The sequence below is a fragment of the Motacilla alba genome, chromosome 2 (genome assembly GCF_015832195.1).
Source record: "Motacilla alba alba isolate MOTALB_02 chromosome 2, Motacilla_alba_V1.0_pri, whole genome shotgun sequence".
Taxonomy (NCBI): domain Eukaryota; kingdom Metazoa; phylum Chordata; class Aves; order Passeriformes; family Motacillidae; genus Motacilla; species Motacilla alba.
This window is the reverse complement of record NC_052017.1, coordinates 20,151,955-20,169,274: the sequence shown is the minus strand read 5'-3', so window position 1 is coordinate 20,169,274 and position 17,320 is coordinate 20,151,955. Positions and strand designations below refer to the sequence as shown.

At 41.1% G+C, this 17,320-nt stretch overlaps 1 protein-coding gene across 4 annotated transcripts in view; it reads right to left on the bottom strand.

Annotated features, from left to right (window-relative positions):
• The window catches only part of ST8SIA6 (ST8 alpha-N-acetyl-neuraminide alpha-2,8-sialyltransferase 6), a 45,452-nt gene extending 30,810 nt beyond the window's left edge, over positions 1-14,642 (bottom strand). Inside the window, exons 1-3 of one of the 4 annotated variants that reach the window (XM_038127796.1) lie at positions 14,288-14,642; positions 13,958-14,074; positions 4,990-5,088 (exon numbers count right to left, since the gene is read on the bottom strand). In XM_038127796.1, the coding sequence (XP_037983724.1) occupies positions 4,990-5,088; positions 13,958-14,074; positions 14,288-14,382 (311 nt within the window). In that variant the 5' untranslated portion in view covers positions 14,383-14,642. Of the gene's footprint in view, positions 1-973; positions 1,501-4,989; positions 5,089-6,400; positions 7,713-13,957; positions 14,075-14,287 lie in introns of those variants that run through there. The other 3 variants (XM_038127793.1, XM_038127794.1, XM_038127795.1) reach the window with 3 other exon arrangements.
• Between the last annotated feature and the right edge of the window lie 2,678 nt (positions 14,643-17,320).

Below are 17,320 nucleotides of genomic sequence, written 5' to 3'. Positions count from 1 at the left end.
TCTCCTTTAAACTGCCTGTCAAATAAAACAATCTGCTGTTTTACATGATCCAGAACTTTGTTTACATTGCTACATATAACCAAAAATCTCTCCGCTCTTGAAAATTCATTCAAGAGATTTAAATTTGTTGATAAGTGAAATAGTTTCTAACATGCAAGTCGAAAGAATGAAAACTTTTTTGCTTTCATGTTCAATGTTTCTACTTCTCCCATTTGTGCCTGGATTACAATACAGGTTTTTAAAAAATAATAACTGACTGAAGATAACTGGGGGAATAGGAAGAAAAGATGGCATGGATGTCATGACTAAAATTCTATGGGACTCAAGTCTCCATACAAGATCTAACTTGTATTATTTTAACAAAAATGCTTAGTGTTGATCCAAATGGTCATGAGTTTATTCAAGCTGTCCCCTAGAAGTGTCTACTTTGAACAGTTTTACAAGAGTTGGGATGGCAAGAAACTTCACTTGTTTTTAAGTGAAGCATGAGAATTGATAAAAAGCAATATATAAAAACACTCTGGTGGTTGCAGCAGCAGAGGTCAATTATCTGAAAGCTTCCTTCTCTCTGTTCCACATTTGAAATAAACACATTGTTTGCTTCATAACAGTACTACAATTGCTAAAGGTAACTCATTTATCCTACCCCTAATTAAAATCATGTCAAATTTCCACATGGAAAAATAAATTATAATTTTAAGAGGAATGCTGCATTAAAACTGGTCTCTGGCTCAAGTTTGCACCTGTGACAACATGCACAAGTTTCATCTTCCACACTTAGCAAACTCTTAATGGAACTCAAAGATTATGAATAAACTGATTCTCCTGAGCCCTTCACAACTCAAGAGAACACAATTGGCAGAAGCAGAATAAGAAAAAAACTCGTTTCATTGCAGCTGTAGCTGATCTGACCTGGTGCAGTACATTCTACCTTATTCCAGTCGAACTGCCTTGTGTCACTAAGGGTACTTACCTGACTCCACCCATTTTTCTTTTGCCAGGTTTTGCACTTGTCAAATGCCTTCATAGGCAACTTTTACTACCAGGGCAAAAAATAATCCAGAAAGAAAAGGATATGCATATACATTTTCTTCTTGTTGTGTTAAACCAGATCAGAAAGATTCCATCTAAGACCACAGCCAGTATAAGCAAAGAGTGATGGAAATAGACAAACAGGGATCAAGGCCCTCCTATTTTGGCAGCTGCCTGCTGGTATGTTATCAGCCTTGGAACTGCAGCCACAGAAAATGGAACTACCTTCCTGCTGAAGCTGATCCCTAAATTGAGTCACTACGTGGTCAGACAAGTGTCAGTAGGAGTGCAGGGCAGGGAGCGTTTGCAGGGTGAAGGTGAGATAAAGGCACAAAACTGAAATAGCCAATTCTGATGTTGAAAAACACATCTGGTTTCATTCCTTAATATAAAGAAGAAATCACTCTTAGATACTTGGACTCACAAAAAAATTCCAGAAACTAATAGAATAACAGACCATGAAGAGTTACTTACGCTACCATTATCCAGGAGAAAAAAAAAGAGGAAAAAGCAAATTCTAGCCTAAAGACATTGATAAGATGAAGATAAGAGTCAGAAATGAAATGAAAAATTACCATCTATTTCAGAAAGAAATTGCATGGACTGACAAATTTTTAGTAAGTTACAGGGAAACATTTGGTAGGGAGAAGAATGAAAGCATAATCCATAATGCCAGTTCGGAGACCTCGTAGGAAACATAGGCCCTCTCTGTCAGAAACTGTAAGGGCCCTCTCATACTGAACAGAAAATGCACTTAGGGTAAAAACACCAATTACAAAGCAAGAACACTGCAGCCTTTCCACAGCTGTCTCTACTGGATGGAATTGCTCTTGCTCAGAGGTAGCCAAGCTCACCAGCTCACATAGAAAAGCTCCATTTCCAGGTCTTCACAAGTCAGAATACCAACTCTGCTCGCCCTATGCATCCAGTTTAGCTCCTCTCGTGACTCACAAAGACACTTTGGTCTGTCAGAACTTGTCTTTACCAGCTGGCACAGTGCCACAGGCAGCCCAGACATCCCAGCACGCTGTCCTGGGGGACAGCAGCTCCCAGCTGTGGCAGCTCTGCAAGGCATCTGCTCACACCAGTAAAAGGTTTCTGTGAAATGAACTCCAATAGAGAAAGTATTCCTAGAAATATTTTTTTTTAAGTCTCAACATGAAGCTCTGGGATTTGCAGCAGCTGGGTTTACAGCCCAGAAAACTTTGTTTTCCTCTCAGAAAGCCAATTTTAGCATTTCCTGTTTTAAAGGAGGCTTGGGGACTCACTTCTCCAAATGAATAGGTTCAGGTTATCAGGGAATCATTTCATGACTGTGCTGGATCCCAGACAGTCATCTTCTCCACTCTTCCATTTTAAAGAGCTGGCACATTACATATATTTCCACTGGCACCCAGGAGCCTACAGCACATATTCACTGATGCTAAAAGGGTTTTATTATTAAGATAAAAAAGGCTCAAGTAAATTGAGCTATAAAAATACTTGGACAACACAATGATTACAATGCTGAGAAGAGTGAATGAAGGAAACATGGGGTCTTTTTGTCCTGTTTCTGTCTGCCACCTGCACCACAACCATTATAATAACTTGCTGTCCTAGAAAACTCACTTATACTATATGAGCCTGACTGACAAATAACACCTGGAAAACTTTTTTTTTTTTTTTTGCCCAGAGTATTTGTCAGGTAAGAAGTGACCTTCTATGTTAACTGCAGTGGCTAAGGTGGAATTACTATGCACATTCAAAGCACTGACAAAGTATTAGTATCTTCTAATTTTTGGCAGATATCTAAAGGACAACAGCAAGGACAAAAGTGTAGAGACAGTATGGAGACTGGTTAAATGTCAGAACAGACAGATGTAGTCTCACTGGTTATTTGCTAAAACTAAATACCAGCTTGTAAAAAAGGTATTTGAATTAGAAGGAAGATTGACTAGCAGGAGTGAAAAAGGACACATTTCTATTTGGCAGTTTATGTTCAAGAAACAAATAAATAAAAAGAAAAACCTTATTTTGCATGAAATGCATGAAATGCAAAATAAGGGGAGGGTCTGTTTTGCCTCTAGACACTTTATTGCTACCAAAAAAAAAAAAATCAGTTTTATAAGCCTTCAGGAGATTTTACACAGGGGTTGCTCCAGAATAAAAATAGAAAACTGCTAGCAAAACTCAGCACCTCAGGCTCTTTGTCACCACCAGCACATACTTGCTTTAATAATAACAACTTCCCACTTACACAGCATTTCTTACTATCAAATCATTTGACAAGCTTTAAATTAGTAATTTTTTTCTTTTTCCTCCAATTTAAGAGGCAGGAGTGTCCAGAATGTCCCTCCAAGTCTAGAACTGCAATATAAAGCATTTATATACCACGCCCATGGGTCACACCTTGAAAAAGCAACAAAATCCCTGCAGCTCCTCTCAATGAAGGTCAATAGCTGCAATATTCATGGCAAAAAGCAATCCCTTGCTCCTTTTCTTTTCTGAGCATCTGCTCCTCTTCCTACCTGCCCAACTAATCTTCTGCCTCAATAAATGATACAGCCCCTTCCTCCTTAACCATGGAATAAAGGTCTTGTACTTTGTAAAGTTTCTCCCATCATCTCAGCTCCAAAATGTTCTCAATATAAAGAGCTCATCTCCAAAGACTGTAAAACTTCGCAATGTGTGGGATAAACAATAGCATTTATATTGCTGTAAGTTGATTTTGAAAGCAATACAGTGTCTGCTCCTCCTTCCCTTGGTGTTAATCACTCAAGTTTTCAGTCAACTGCATTATTTTACCTCTGCCAGTCTATGTTTCAGCTCTCACTATCAGTGCATCAGTAACATAGTGGTCTAGCACCTTTCAAAATAATAAAAAATTCAATGATAGTGTTGCTGAAAGCAGTGGAATACTGATGGGAGAAGAGGTTGTAAAGAAGGAGGGGAAAAAAGAATAAATAAATAAACAAGTAATAATAAGAGCAAAGACAAAATTCTGGAAATATGATGATTTAAAGAGATGTGAAAGATCTTAAATTGCAATAAGAAAGTGAGGAGGGGGCAGAAAAGACAGAATAAGTTTTCAAATCATCATTTAAGGTTGTTTTGAAATTAAGGGAAAATTTTAATTCTCCAGTACTTTGAATAGGGAAAGGAATATAATTATTTTCAGCTCACCTTTTGTTTCTCATTCAATTTCTTTCCCCAAATGCAGGGGAGTGGGGAGGGAAGCTCCCAGTTCTAAAGACCATGGCACCATCCATTTTAAGCTGCAACTCAGTCCTAATGGCAAGCCTTTCTTACTTTCAGTGTTTTGTTTATTGATGCATCGATACAGAAAAGATGTTATATGTCAAAAGCAATGGCTGCTTCTCAGCTTTTCACTTTGAAAGTGACAAGGAATTTGAGCAGGACTGATATCAAAGCTGGATTTTTCTCCATGCCAGAAAAATACAGACCAGCAAGTTAAAACCCAAAATTAATTTGGGGTGTTTTTTTTCCCCAATGTGGGTAAAATGGGACTGTTTCCTGTGGACTTGTTATCATAATCAATCATGTAACTAACCAGCAGGCTTTATACTAGTATATTTCCAAACTTCCTCCAGTCAGCAATGCTGAACAGAATCATTAACTGAAGTTGCTCATTAAAGGAGGAGTGCTCACCAGTCAGGGAAAAGACACTCAAAAATGAAATTATACCTCCCACTTCTACTCAATATTTTTGTGAATAACTTGGAATTTAATGTTGCTAACTGCCAAGAAGGAATCTTGTACTGTGAAAATAAAGTTAAAACCCCACCTTGAATAAATCTTATCCAAGTAAAAGAAAAAAAATGCAGCAAACATTGGTTGAACAAATTCAATTTTCTCTTGCATAGCTCCCCTTCAATAAACCAAGAATTATGTAAAAAAGGACAATCTTTTACCCTTCTATTTAATACAAACAAAGCAGAAAGGACAGCAAACGCCTACCTTTTCTTCTTGATAGATGATGACAAAATGTTGTCCTGAATTGCCTTACATTTTGAAGCCTGTTCAAACTGGTAAATTCCATTTTTATTATGAGTTGTTCTGTTAAAAGGGAGGAGGAGAAAAAGCAACAAATTTTAAAAGAGAGAATATATTCTACCAATGTTGTCACATTTACTTTATTATGACAATAAAGTTAATAACCATTGATTTAGCTGAAAACATTACTAAAGAAACCTTACGGACTTCTATTGTGAAGCTCTTGTAACTAAAAGAGAGTTTTCTGCTAGGGACTATAAAATATTTGGTTCTTTAAAATAACCCTATTTCATAGTCTGAATTATATTTTCCACTTTACACTGTAATCAGCAAATGTAATTTTAAAAAAATGAATGAAATTCAAAGCCTCTTGAACATTAAGTTTTGAAGATTTAAACTATTCACTAGTAAAATATTTAGCAGATGTGATTTCCTAAAATTGTTGATTAAATGCAATATTCAGAGTGAATATAATATATAGAGGAAAATTAATCCAGAGGTGAATGGATCTTTGTACTTTGACTTAACTTACTGATTCAAGCATAATACTTCCTGACTTGTTTATTCTTTATTTACACAGAAAGAACAAATATTTGTAAAAGGAACCAGGGGAAGTTCCAGATAGTGATCTTTCATTCCTGTCATTCTCACCAAACTCCTGTGTGGTCCTCTTGCTCTGGGCAGCACTTGTAGAAGAATTAGATGTACATCTGTAAATGACTGAGATACCAAGGTCTTATTCCATTCACTTCAGTTCATCCTGTATCTATGTCCAATCTCATACAATGAGATTCTTCTTCTAACATCAGCCTTCATTCTGTGGATTGCCATTTATGATAAAGATTTTTCCTCCGGCATTATTTTCCCTGCCCCTCACCATGTTCTTCCCTGCCACCTCCCCCTCCTCTTTGCTTCTTTACACTGATTCACCACTTACAGAGCCCTTGTGCATCGCAGCCTATTTGCCCAAACCAGAAGTAGAAGCACAGAAGACAGAGAAGCTGTGTACTCTTCTTAGAGAGCAACTGAAACATTTCTGTACAGAGGCACTCACACACAGAGAGAAAGGCCTTCCTGCTTTGTGCTTCTGAGCCATCACTGCTTTTACTGACAAGGACCAAAACTCCATTGCCTTCACCTGCTACAGCACAGAGACCCCTTAGCAACAAGATTTCTGACAAGCTGATTCTGAAGACCTTGCTTGCGAAAGATGCCATTTCAAGCCACAGAACCACAGAGTGGCTGAGATTGGAAGGCATCTCTAGGGCCCATCTAGTCCAAACTCCCTGCTCAGGCAGGCCCACCTAGAGAGGGTGAGCAAGGACTGTACTAGATGCTTTTGAGTATCTCCAAGCACAGAAACTCCACAACCTACCTGAGCAGCCTGTGCCAGTGCTCAGTCATTCTTACAGTGAAAAAGTGATGCCTGATGGTCAGAGGGAACCTCCTGTGTTTCAGTTGGTGCCCACTGCCTCTGTTCTATCACTGTGCACCACTAAGAGGAACTTGGCTCCATCATCTGCACCCTCCCTTCAGGTATCAATAAGGTCTCTCCTGAGCCTTCTCTTCTTAAACACTTCAAATGAGAAGACAGAAGAAGAAAGAAAAGAATAAATACTTGTTTATTTTGCTACTGAACTGACTCTCATGGTCATAGCTGATAGGGAAGGAAAGAACCACCTATCTTTTTCTTTCCATTGCCCATTAATTTTCTAGAGTTAGTCACCCCGAGTAACAATTTCCACAGGATGTAGGCTGCCAAGGAGAGAGAACAGCCCTCTTCATTTCTTCCCACCACCAATAAATTCTTCCCAGTATATACTCAGTGCCCCTGAGGAAGTATCCAGTCTGTATGCCCCTTGTTGAGGAAAACAGTAAGACGACACAACATAAACCTCTATCCTTTCAGTGCTGCAGTGACTTCAATAGATAGTAACAGCTGGCACTGCCTACTGAGAGCTCCTTGGCTGCCTTTGCATACAGCTCTTTATCTCATTTTTTCTCAAGGAGTGAAATACAAACAGCAGAAGGCTCTCAGAGCACACAGTTCAGAGCTAAGAACTCTGCAGATCTCACATAGCAAGTGCTAGCAAATATTCTGCCTACAAAATTTATGTACACAGGTTTACTGCAGCTTGGTCTGAATGGTTCTGTCTATGCAGAACAACCCGGTAGGCCCTTTCCAGTTCTCAACAAATTTAGTTAGCACTACATCATGCTTCCTCTCTCTTGCTTCTTTAACTTGGTAACATCAAATAATTATTGTGTAGCTTAAAATAAAAGAAATTAATACAGGCAAAAGTTTAGCTACCTAAACAGCATCTTAAAGAGATAGAAAGAAAGAAAAAAAAAAAAAAAGAACAATTGATATAAGCAAAGCGCATGTTACTGCTGCAAATAAGCCTTTCATTATAACTAAAACCTAAGATGCTGGAAGCTGATTTGAGAAGCGGCCCCAGCCCCTCTGAGCCACAGCTGGCCAGAAGAGACCCTGTCTAACACATGAAGACTGCCAAGTGGGTGACCAAGTCAGAGCAGGCAGTTAGGTTTGATCAGCTCCCTGCAAGGGGCATTAGCAGAGCAGCAGTGCACCAACATTCTTGCACAACTCTGTGCAGACAATCATTACAAGTCCTTACAGCTTCCTATTAATTTATGTCTTGAGATCTGTGGGGCAATGAATAAATATTCTCTCAAATACAAGCTTTACTCCACAGACTTTTGAAGATCAACGCGAGTTGCCTCAATTTTTAATACGCAATTGTTTTTATGCAATCATTTTCAAGACCTGAAAAATTCAAAACAGAGGAAGTCAGAAAAAAAAAAAAGAACAAAATAAATCCCTATTCTGTTTCATCATTAAAGCCTCGCAATCACTTTTATAGGCACATGATAGATCACCAAAATGCTTCTTCCATGGCTTTTTATACATAAAATTTACTTCACCCTCTTTACGTGGTGGAAAGGGTAAACAATTAAAACAATTTATTTGCAAGAGATGTAAAACAATTACTCATTTCATTAAAAGTTAAATTTCTGAATTTCTGTTTCACTGTCAGAGTGGCCTCTGCTTCACATGAGTGAAATCTTTTTGCATTTAGATAAAGATGGGTGTGCAAGAGGCAGTCCAGACTTCTACTGCATTATTCATGGCAAAGTTGTGCAGACATCAAACTCAGATTAAATTTTTGCTCTTTTCAGACAATTGTGCAAGGCAACATTTGCCACTAAATGAATTTACCTGACCTAGTGGATGACAGTCTTTGTTCACTACTTAGAGCAGCACTACAACTTCTGCAATGAAATCAATAACGTGCCTAACAACGCAGATATCAGGCTACATTCAACTAATTTCGTGTACTATTAAGCTAAATGAGAACTTGAAGTAGAAACATTCTGTTGGCTTGAACTCATAAAACTGATGATACAGGGAAATTTCAGCTGTATTTTCCCTAGGGATTAGATGTTCTCAAAGCCAATCTCATTGGACCAAATCTGAAAAACAGGGGTTTTTTTAATCATATACGAACAGCTTGAGGACCACATACTTCCTATGGTAATTCTAGAAACTCAGGAAGTACACCATCTGTACTTTAATAAATCCACAGTAGATTAAGACCATGTGCCTTATCTATCAGCACGTTTTTATTCTATATCTTGCTTCAGGAAGACAGCAGATCCTCAAACTGTAAAATTGTTTAAGACAAGGATTGAATCCACCTTTAGACAGAAACCATATGGAAAGTAATTTTGCTGCTCCTGCAGCATTCAGTCCTGAGACAATAGGGAACCTTAGTGCAGGGAATCACCAGACAGAGGGGTATGTCAAGTAAGACAGCACTCTGGGAGAGCAGGGAGATACAAGGTACAGGCAGAAAAAGCAAAGGCACAGCCTTTAAAAACAAAACCAAACTCAACCCAGTTATCAGAGCAGGAAAATGGGATGGGCATAAGATGGAGGAATGGTAGGGAAGAAAAGAAAAAAGGCAGATGGAAAAACTGGCGCTGTGAGTTATACTGTAACACGAAGATTAAAAGGTCACTCCTCTAGATATCCCTCAAAATCAGGTAGAAACAAAGAATGTGGGATGAGATATTCAAAATTTCTCAGAACTGAACTGTCTGGCAGCAGTGAAAGCAACAAAAATTTCACCTCCCTAGTAAGTCCACACTGAAAGTAAGGGAAAATCCCACTCGTTGGCTATTCACTCCACACCCAGCAGAATCAGTTGTTGCTCTTTTCTAGAGCTTCTTGATCTTGTCTGTCTGAAGCAGCACAAGAGCTCTAAACATGTTCCAGCTGAGGATCTCTAGCTAAAAAGGGTAACTTCTGTAAGCAAAATTGCACATTTTTATCATTCTACCAAAGTGGCACTGAATAGCATTATCGAGATCGTGAATATCTTCTGTCTTAATCTCTCCCTTGAAGGGACTAATTTATATTTGAATCTCATCATCTGTTAGTTGAATACTATTAAAAAACCCACAATCCATACTTCCATAGGAAGGGTGCTCTTAAGTGCTGTCTTTGACACTATTTCAAATTAATCAGATGATAAGAATATAGTGATGTTTTTAAAGTTCAAACCACCTTGATTAATAAGGTAATACACAATTTAAATTCTTGGTGAAATGGACTATAAAAATTGCTTCATCAAACCACAGGCGTAAGAATTTGTCTTGAAACATTAATCACAGCAACTGTTAAAGGGATTGATTCTACTATCTTTGTTCAAGTTCCTATAGAGGTATTGCTTATCTAAGGAATGCTAAATCTGGTCTTTAACACAAACTGAATCTTTAAATTATTTGAAAGACCATCCAGTGCATTCACCAGAGTTATGTATAACATCAGATACTTTTTATTTATAAAATATATCAACTGCATGACAGGTAACATGACAAGCAACTTCAGAGCCCCACGGTAGGTGAAGTGAAAAGAATAAGGTACTTACACTAAAATCATGTTAAAAGGGCACACAATAGAATGACAGAGCAGTTTCACTTGGACCAAGTAAACAGAAATCTTTCACCACTGTCAGAACATAAATGTGTCCTGGCAGCAGCTTTCAACTGAACACCTATTCATTTAGACAGAACTAATACATGAGGCATGGGTTCAAAACGTGCTTCTAAAATATGTATGCATGCATCACTTGGGAATGAAGAGGTAAAATACTAAGAGAGTAGTAAAATTAGTGAAGTGGACCCCCACTGCTGACTAATCTAAACCATAGCAAATTATTTGTGCAATATACTAGGCTACTCCATAACTGTGGTATTAGCCTGTCTCTTCTTCCCCTCCTGACTGCCTGAATGCAATATTTTGTCAGGAGACAGAATGTACAGGTCTCTGTAGCATTGTTAATCAAGTATAGCTGCTTATTTCCTAGGCCTGCATACAGATCTGCTGCTGAGAGAGGAATTGGAGAAATCAACACTATGGAACACTGTATTAATACTAACTAGTTTACCCATAGCTTCTCAATCACTTCCTCCCACTGTTCAATTACCTCAGTGGTCTTTACACTGTGCTTGCCTTGGACCTGCAAAGACAGAAAGCAAGCTGGGGAAATAGTAAGTGAATGCCTTAAAACTGGCAACACAGACTAACAGGTCAGTTCTTCAGGGTACTGCTGCCTTGTTACTTTTATATAAAGCATACATAAATAGTGCTGTTTTTTGACTTCCCTTTCAGGACCTGGCATGATTTATCTGCTACATGTTCCTGGGTAGTATAATAGGAGCTAGAATTTCTTCCTAAAATTAACCTAGCACACCCTGGGCCTCATAATAAAGAAAATACTATCTAGCTTCTCTTACTATTTTCATTTTCCCCTGATAAGCATTAGCAGTACTGAGTCTTCTGTTTACTATTAATGTAACCACTAAACAAACAAATATGCCTGCACAAACACAGATGGGGAGAGAGGTAAGGAGAAAGGGAAGACCAAGGGTCTAAAGGTAATAAAATGCAAGACTTCTTTTTTTGGTTGTACTGTTGAAAATATAAGAAGGCTGTAGTTAAGAAAAAATAAATTGTACTTGCAGCTACAGCTTAAAAATTGAGAGGACAGTGTGAGGCATAGATAGGAGAATTTGCCAGAGAACATACTATTGCAGTATAAAGGATATGGGTTCCATGAATCAATCTGGGGACTACTAGATATATCTTACTAACAGTGGCCTTTCTTTTCTGTAAGAAACCCTACTAAGAGGCACTCTAGGCTGTGAAATGAGCCCAAGACTAGAAGTGCAAGTTGCACTGTAGAGGCAGTCACACTGCTCCAATTAGCTAAGGCTTAACAAGAAAACGGGTGACATAAACCACATCATCGTTATTTACTAAGACACAGATCTCCAGAGAACTTTAGGTGCCTGGTCACCATGTATTTAAACACTGCTGCACATAATAGCTGCCTAAATATCTAAGAGAGTCTGATCCAATCCCCTGCTTTTCATCCTTTTATCCTTCAGTTTTATCCTTTTAAAAGTATTACTCAAAGTAAAAGAACAGATTAGCTCTCAATACTGCAAGGCAACAGAATAATAGGGCCTTAGAGATTCTTTGGGAGATGTCTGGTTACAAATATGCCTCCAACAGCAAACAAAAAAGATTAGCTTGTGACTGTGAAGATGGTCTAGATTACTTTTACTTAGAGGTCAAGGATAGTGCCTAGGTTTTTTTTCTTTTTCCTTTCCTGGAAATATCCATGTACATCCTCTTACTCTTATGCAGGAAAGGACGTTGCTGCCAATAACACAGCAATGCCATTCAAATGATCAGGCTTGTTTAGGAGAACCACACTTCCCCACAGCACACTGGAATCTAATTCCTATTGACCAGACCATCCATCTCCATCATGGAGGCATTGGTCTGAACCTCCTGAATGAGTCCAGATGCTCTCTGGATCAAACATCTCCAGCATGGCCCTTAGCCAGGCCCAGTCCAGCTGCTGCCTGGATCAAACCCCTCCAGCATGGCTCCCTGCCCAGTCTTGCTGCTCTCTGGATGAAGTAACAGCTCCTGGTCAGTCCAGTCCAGCAGCCCTCTCTCTCATTAGCCACACATGCACCACAAACTGCTGTCAGGCCAGCTTACTGAGCATAGTCACTCAGGTGAGAAAGCACATCCACTCTTGGATTCAGCAGGCAAGACATCTCTCCAAAAATGCTACGGTTACAGGAGCTTGAGTATATTGAAACTTTCTTTGATGAATTATTTACTTGACACACTTTTGCAGTCACTTAGTCATGAAGAAATACAATTTCAGGCTGACAAAGAGTAGCTTCAAATTGGTGCCAAAATCCTCCAAGCAGAATAAGGAAAAATACATATTTAAAATCACTATCTCACTTGCCCTATTACAAAGCTTAAAAAATGACATGGATTTTCAGACCTCTTTGGTATGTGTTGTTTCTACTTTCATTGCTCCAGTTGTGAGTGTGCTAACAGCAGATGGGAAATAGTTAGACTGTTCTCTGAAGTGCTCTCTGCCAGCATTTCTAGTCAATTCAATTCCATGGTATAACACAGAGAGCTGAATGAAAGGAGATGCAGCTCAGAAACTAGTAGGGAAGAGCATGAGGAGATGGGCCAGGGGGAAACCACAGACACAGCCCAAAACAGAGTGGAGAGAAGAACGGAATAATGGCTACAAAAAAAAAAGCAAAGCAGAACAGTATATACTGCAAAAACCAATATCAAGAGGGGAAAAGAAGGGAAAAAAAGCAGAAAGAGAAAAAATGAGAACAGGAAAGAGAAGCAGGCTAGAAGTTCATAACACCAGGTAGGAACATTTGCAGAATTCTGTTCCTTTTCTTTCACTCTAACTTTGAAAGATGCTATAAACCTACAGCTTGTGAAAGTTTTAAATATTGAGGGAGAGAGTACAAGGGTATCTCATCAGAAACACATAAAAAATGCACTGTTAGGGTACACTGCAATCATTACTGCAAATAACATCACTTGCATTCACTTAGGGAAAGCATAGGCTGGTCAATTCAGCTAGATTGAGTGAGATGGTGGCTTCAGTCAGGTTAACTGTACTGTCCCCATTGCCTTCAACACAACCAGGACATCATAGTTTCTGTGAAAGACTCAATTCTTAAGTTCTTTCTAATTTTTATAATGCGTTTTTGACCATAATATATAATCACATATAATAGTCATAGTAAATGCAAAGGTAATAATGCCATGTAAAGTAAAAGAAGAAAGCAAAAATATTTCAAAACTACTTCTTACATAGTATTGATCTCATGTGTGGATTATACCACCACCTTCTGCACTCTTAGTTTTCCTAGTGTATGGGGACTCAAGAGCATGAAAACAATAGTCATTAGTATTGAAGTCTACATGGAAGGCACAACGTTTCACAGCTGATTTTACAAAGCATCTTCATATTAAACTTCACAGCATAAAATAACAGGCTGTAAAGCAAAAATCTACACTGATCTAGAAGGTCAAGACACGGATCAAATGAACGGGCTCCCGCAAAGTACAATGCCAACCCTAAACTAAACAGGCTTCATTGTCTTGCCTTCATCCTATGGATTGTAAATGATAAATCTGTATTTTCAACTAAATACAGATTACAAAAACAGTAACAGCATTACCCAGATCCAGCTCCGCCTTCCTGGAAAGAAGAATAAAAAGATACCTGGAACGTGTCATTCAGCAGGCACTTTTTGCATCGTACGCTAACAAAATTGCTCTACGCAATATTTTACTGGGCTCAAAAACAACGGCAGAGTGACAGCCGTTAATAAGAGGGCCCATGAGCAAATAATTTATTACAGTTAAAGCGAAGTGCCATTTGCCCTAATAATCTCTAACGCTCTCTCTGATCAAGCTACCGACCGAAACAAAAGCAAGAGTGAACCGGAGCGAAGGCGAATTTCTGCTTTTGTAGACCTGACCTCACGGACCCACCTGCGGGCGTCCAGCCCGTACCTGTTCTCGGTCTGAGGAAGGGGCGTCAGGGGAGACCTGAGGGCTCGCACCACTTTGGGCGTGACAGCCGCTACTCCTGCGTCCTCCTCCCAGACCCTGGCAAGCGAGACGGGAAAACAAAGTTGTCAGGAGCAGTGATCGAACATCACCCGGCGCGAGCGGCGCCGCTCTCCTGCCCGCGACCCGCGCCGAGCCCAGACCGAGCCGGGGGCACCGCCAGGCTCCGCCGCGCCCCGCGGGGCTCGTCCCGCTCCTCCCGCCCTCCCCAGCCGGCTCCGGACCGCGGGCGAGGCCGCCCGGCCGCCCTACCTGGCGCGGAGGGGCTGCTGGCCGCCCAGGCGCAGGAGGCAGCCTCCCAGCAGCAGGCTGCCCAGCGCCGCGGCCAAGGCGATGACAGCCCGCATGGTGCGCTCGGCAGCGGCGCCCGTCGCAGCTACGGCCCCATAGTATTTAAGGGAGGCTGCGGGGAGGGGGAGGCGGCCATGGCAGCCACAGGGTCTCTGCGCTCCGCCCCTCGCCCGCAGCCCTGCGCCGCCGCCATCGGCCCCCCCCCCCCCTCCCGCCGCGGCTGCCGCGCGGGCCCGGCCCGCCGCTGCTGCTGGCGGGGGGCGGCCGGCCTCGGCCGGCGTGAGGGCGGCACCCGGGCGGCCTTTGCTAGCGGCCTGTGCCGGCGGCCGCTCGGGGCGCTTCCCGGAGCGCTAACCTGCGTCGAGGGCAGCGGAGCGAGGGAGTCGAAACTGCCCAAACTTTAAATGGGGGACAGGGGCGCCGTGCGGGACGGCGGCGGGAGCAGGGTGCGGGGCTTGCCCGGCGAGGGCAGGCAGCCCTGCCTGTGGCTAGTGTAGTGAAGCCGCTGCTGCTTCAACAGCTCTTTCTCCGAAAAAAAAGGAAAAAAAAAAGTGTCCTGTGTTTTGTCTCACAAAAAACTATGTATATTATAGATAAAAATGACCCCACGTGGAACACTGTGTGTGTGTGGCTCTGGGGCCCCCCAGCATAAGAAGGCTGTGAATCTGTTCAGAGGAGGGCCATGAACCTGATCTGAGGGGTGGAACACCTCTGCTATGGAGACAGGCTGAGAGAGCTGGGGTGGTTCAGGCTGGGGAAGGCTCTGGGGGGACCTCTTTACAGCCTTCTGGTATCTGGAGGAGGCCTACAAGAAAGCTGGAGAGGGACTTTTTAACAAGGGCATGTAGTGATAGGACAAGCAGGATGGCTTTAAACTGAAAGAAGACAGGTTTAGGTGGAATATTAGGAAGATATTCTTTACTGTGAGCATGGTGAGGCACTGGAACAGATTGCCCAGAGAAGCTGTGGATGCCCCATTCCTGGAAGTGTTCAAGGCCAGCTTGGATCAACCTGACCTGGTCGAAGGTGTCCCTGCTTATGGCAAGGGATGGTTGGAACTAGATGATCTATAAGGTCACTTTCAACCCAAAACATTCTATGAGTCTATGATTTGGGGTGGTTTTGGTAAAGAAATGTTTCTGTAGTAAGCTTGTGTCATTCTAGCTGATGGTGCATTCAGTGTTGCTTTCATAAGCTATTGGTATGAGAAACCTAGTAAGGTGACGAGGTGCCAATAACTAGGTCCCCTTTATTGAAAGTAGGTAGAAGAGATGCTGTGACTTACAGCAGCCTTTCAATTGTGAGCTGACACCTTGTTTTTGCAATTCTTCCCTATCCTTCATGTTTTCTGTATCTGTGAGTATTTCCTTGAGCCTTGGAGCTGCTGCTCATCAAACAATGCCTAGAAAGTCTCAAAGTAAGAGCTCTGCTGCAACTACATTAATGAATTAACACAGACTTGATATTGTGAGTGGTTAGATATGACAATAAGAAGCAGCAAGCCTCTAAGAAATGCACCAGAGGAGCAGCACAGCACCATCTCTAATTGTGATCGGGTATGCGGGGAAACATCTAATGATGTTTTTGGGGCATTCATTTGCTTGCTGGCGAGCAGGGCTGTGGGTGCTGGGGGGAGGGAGCTAGAGGCAGTTGGCTGATGGCCCAAGGGGTTGCAAGTATCTGACTGGCTCATTGCACAGTCCCCCAGGGGCACAGCTCAGTTGTCTTCTCGGCTTTGAGGTACTTAATTCTAATAGTGAAACAAAGCCAGTGTGAAGACTTCTGAAGTCCTGAAGAAGATTGCTGGTTCAAGATTGTTGTGAATCTCTAACCAGCAAACTTCTGAAATGTTGTGATTGAATGTAAATGTCTGGAACATGAAGGAGATTCATCGCCATTTCCCAAAAGCTTGCTTTGGGCCTATCCTATAAAACCAGTTGACAGTGTATACAAATAAGTAGGGGGCCAACTGTCAGGCTTTTCAAGATATGTGTGTATTGATCAACAGATATTAGAAATATCAATCCCCTGTCACCTCTGTAAAACATGAAGGCTCCTGCTGATGTTAGTGGATATCATCAGCTATTTTGTAATACCCATTAAATACCCTATCTAAAACAATAAGTCTTTCATCTTAAAAGCCTAGTGGTATGCAATTCCAGCTCTGAATCAAAGAAGACTAAGAATTACAGTCCAGAAAAAGATTTGGCTTTTGCCCTCACCGTTATTTCCCTCTGCAATACAGTTTTCCTGTGAATCCTGAGGTATCCCTGTCAGCTAATCCATGGGAAATTTAGTGATGCCAGTGGGGACATATTTCAAGTTAGAGGTCTGCTGCCAGTGCTAGTCTATAGTACCAGTAATGACTTTTTTTTTTTTTCCAAGATCAGAAGGTTAATCTTCATGTCATATTAAAGTTCTTGCAAAGAAAATTGGAAGATTATAAACTGAATGTGTTTAGATTAGACTTGGCACTTGGTGCTTGTTGTTTACTAACAAGTTTAAAACATGTATTGATTGATTGTCACAGTATCTTTAAATGTTACCAGCCTTAATTTCCTGGCACAGCAGCTTAGTAGAAAGGTTAAGTGACCTTACTAAAGGGTGAGATAAGAATCAATGGTGAATCAGAATTCAAATTTAGGAATGCTGGGTTCAAAAGACCAAGTTTCTCTTGCATGGTGTTGCCATATCAGAAGTGATAATGTCAGGTAATGTAATGCAGAGGGTCAAAATGATAATGGTACAGGTGCCAAAGATGCCACACAGGAAAAGACAGAGACTTAACAGTGCACAGAGTCTGTGTCCCATCTTGTCATCCTCCTCACAGCTGGAAGCTGCTGCATTTTGGCAGCATCCCCCATCCTCTGATTCCCATTAGCTTCTGAAGTCAGCAGGAATTGATAATTGCTGGCTTGCACAGAAGGAAGAGATCACTAATCAGCCAGGTGGTATCATCATGACTTTGTTTCTGAGCTCCTACAGCCCTACTTA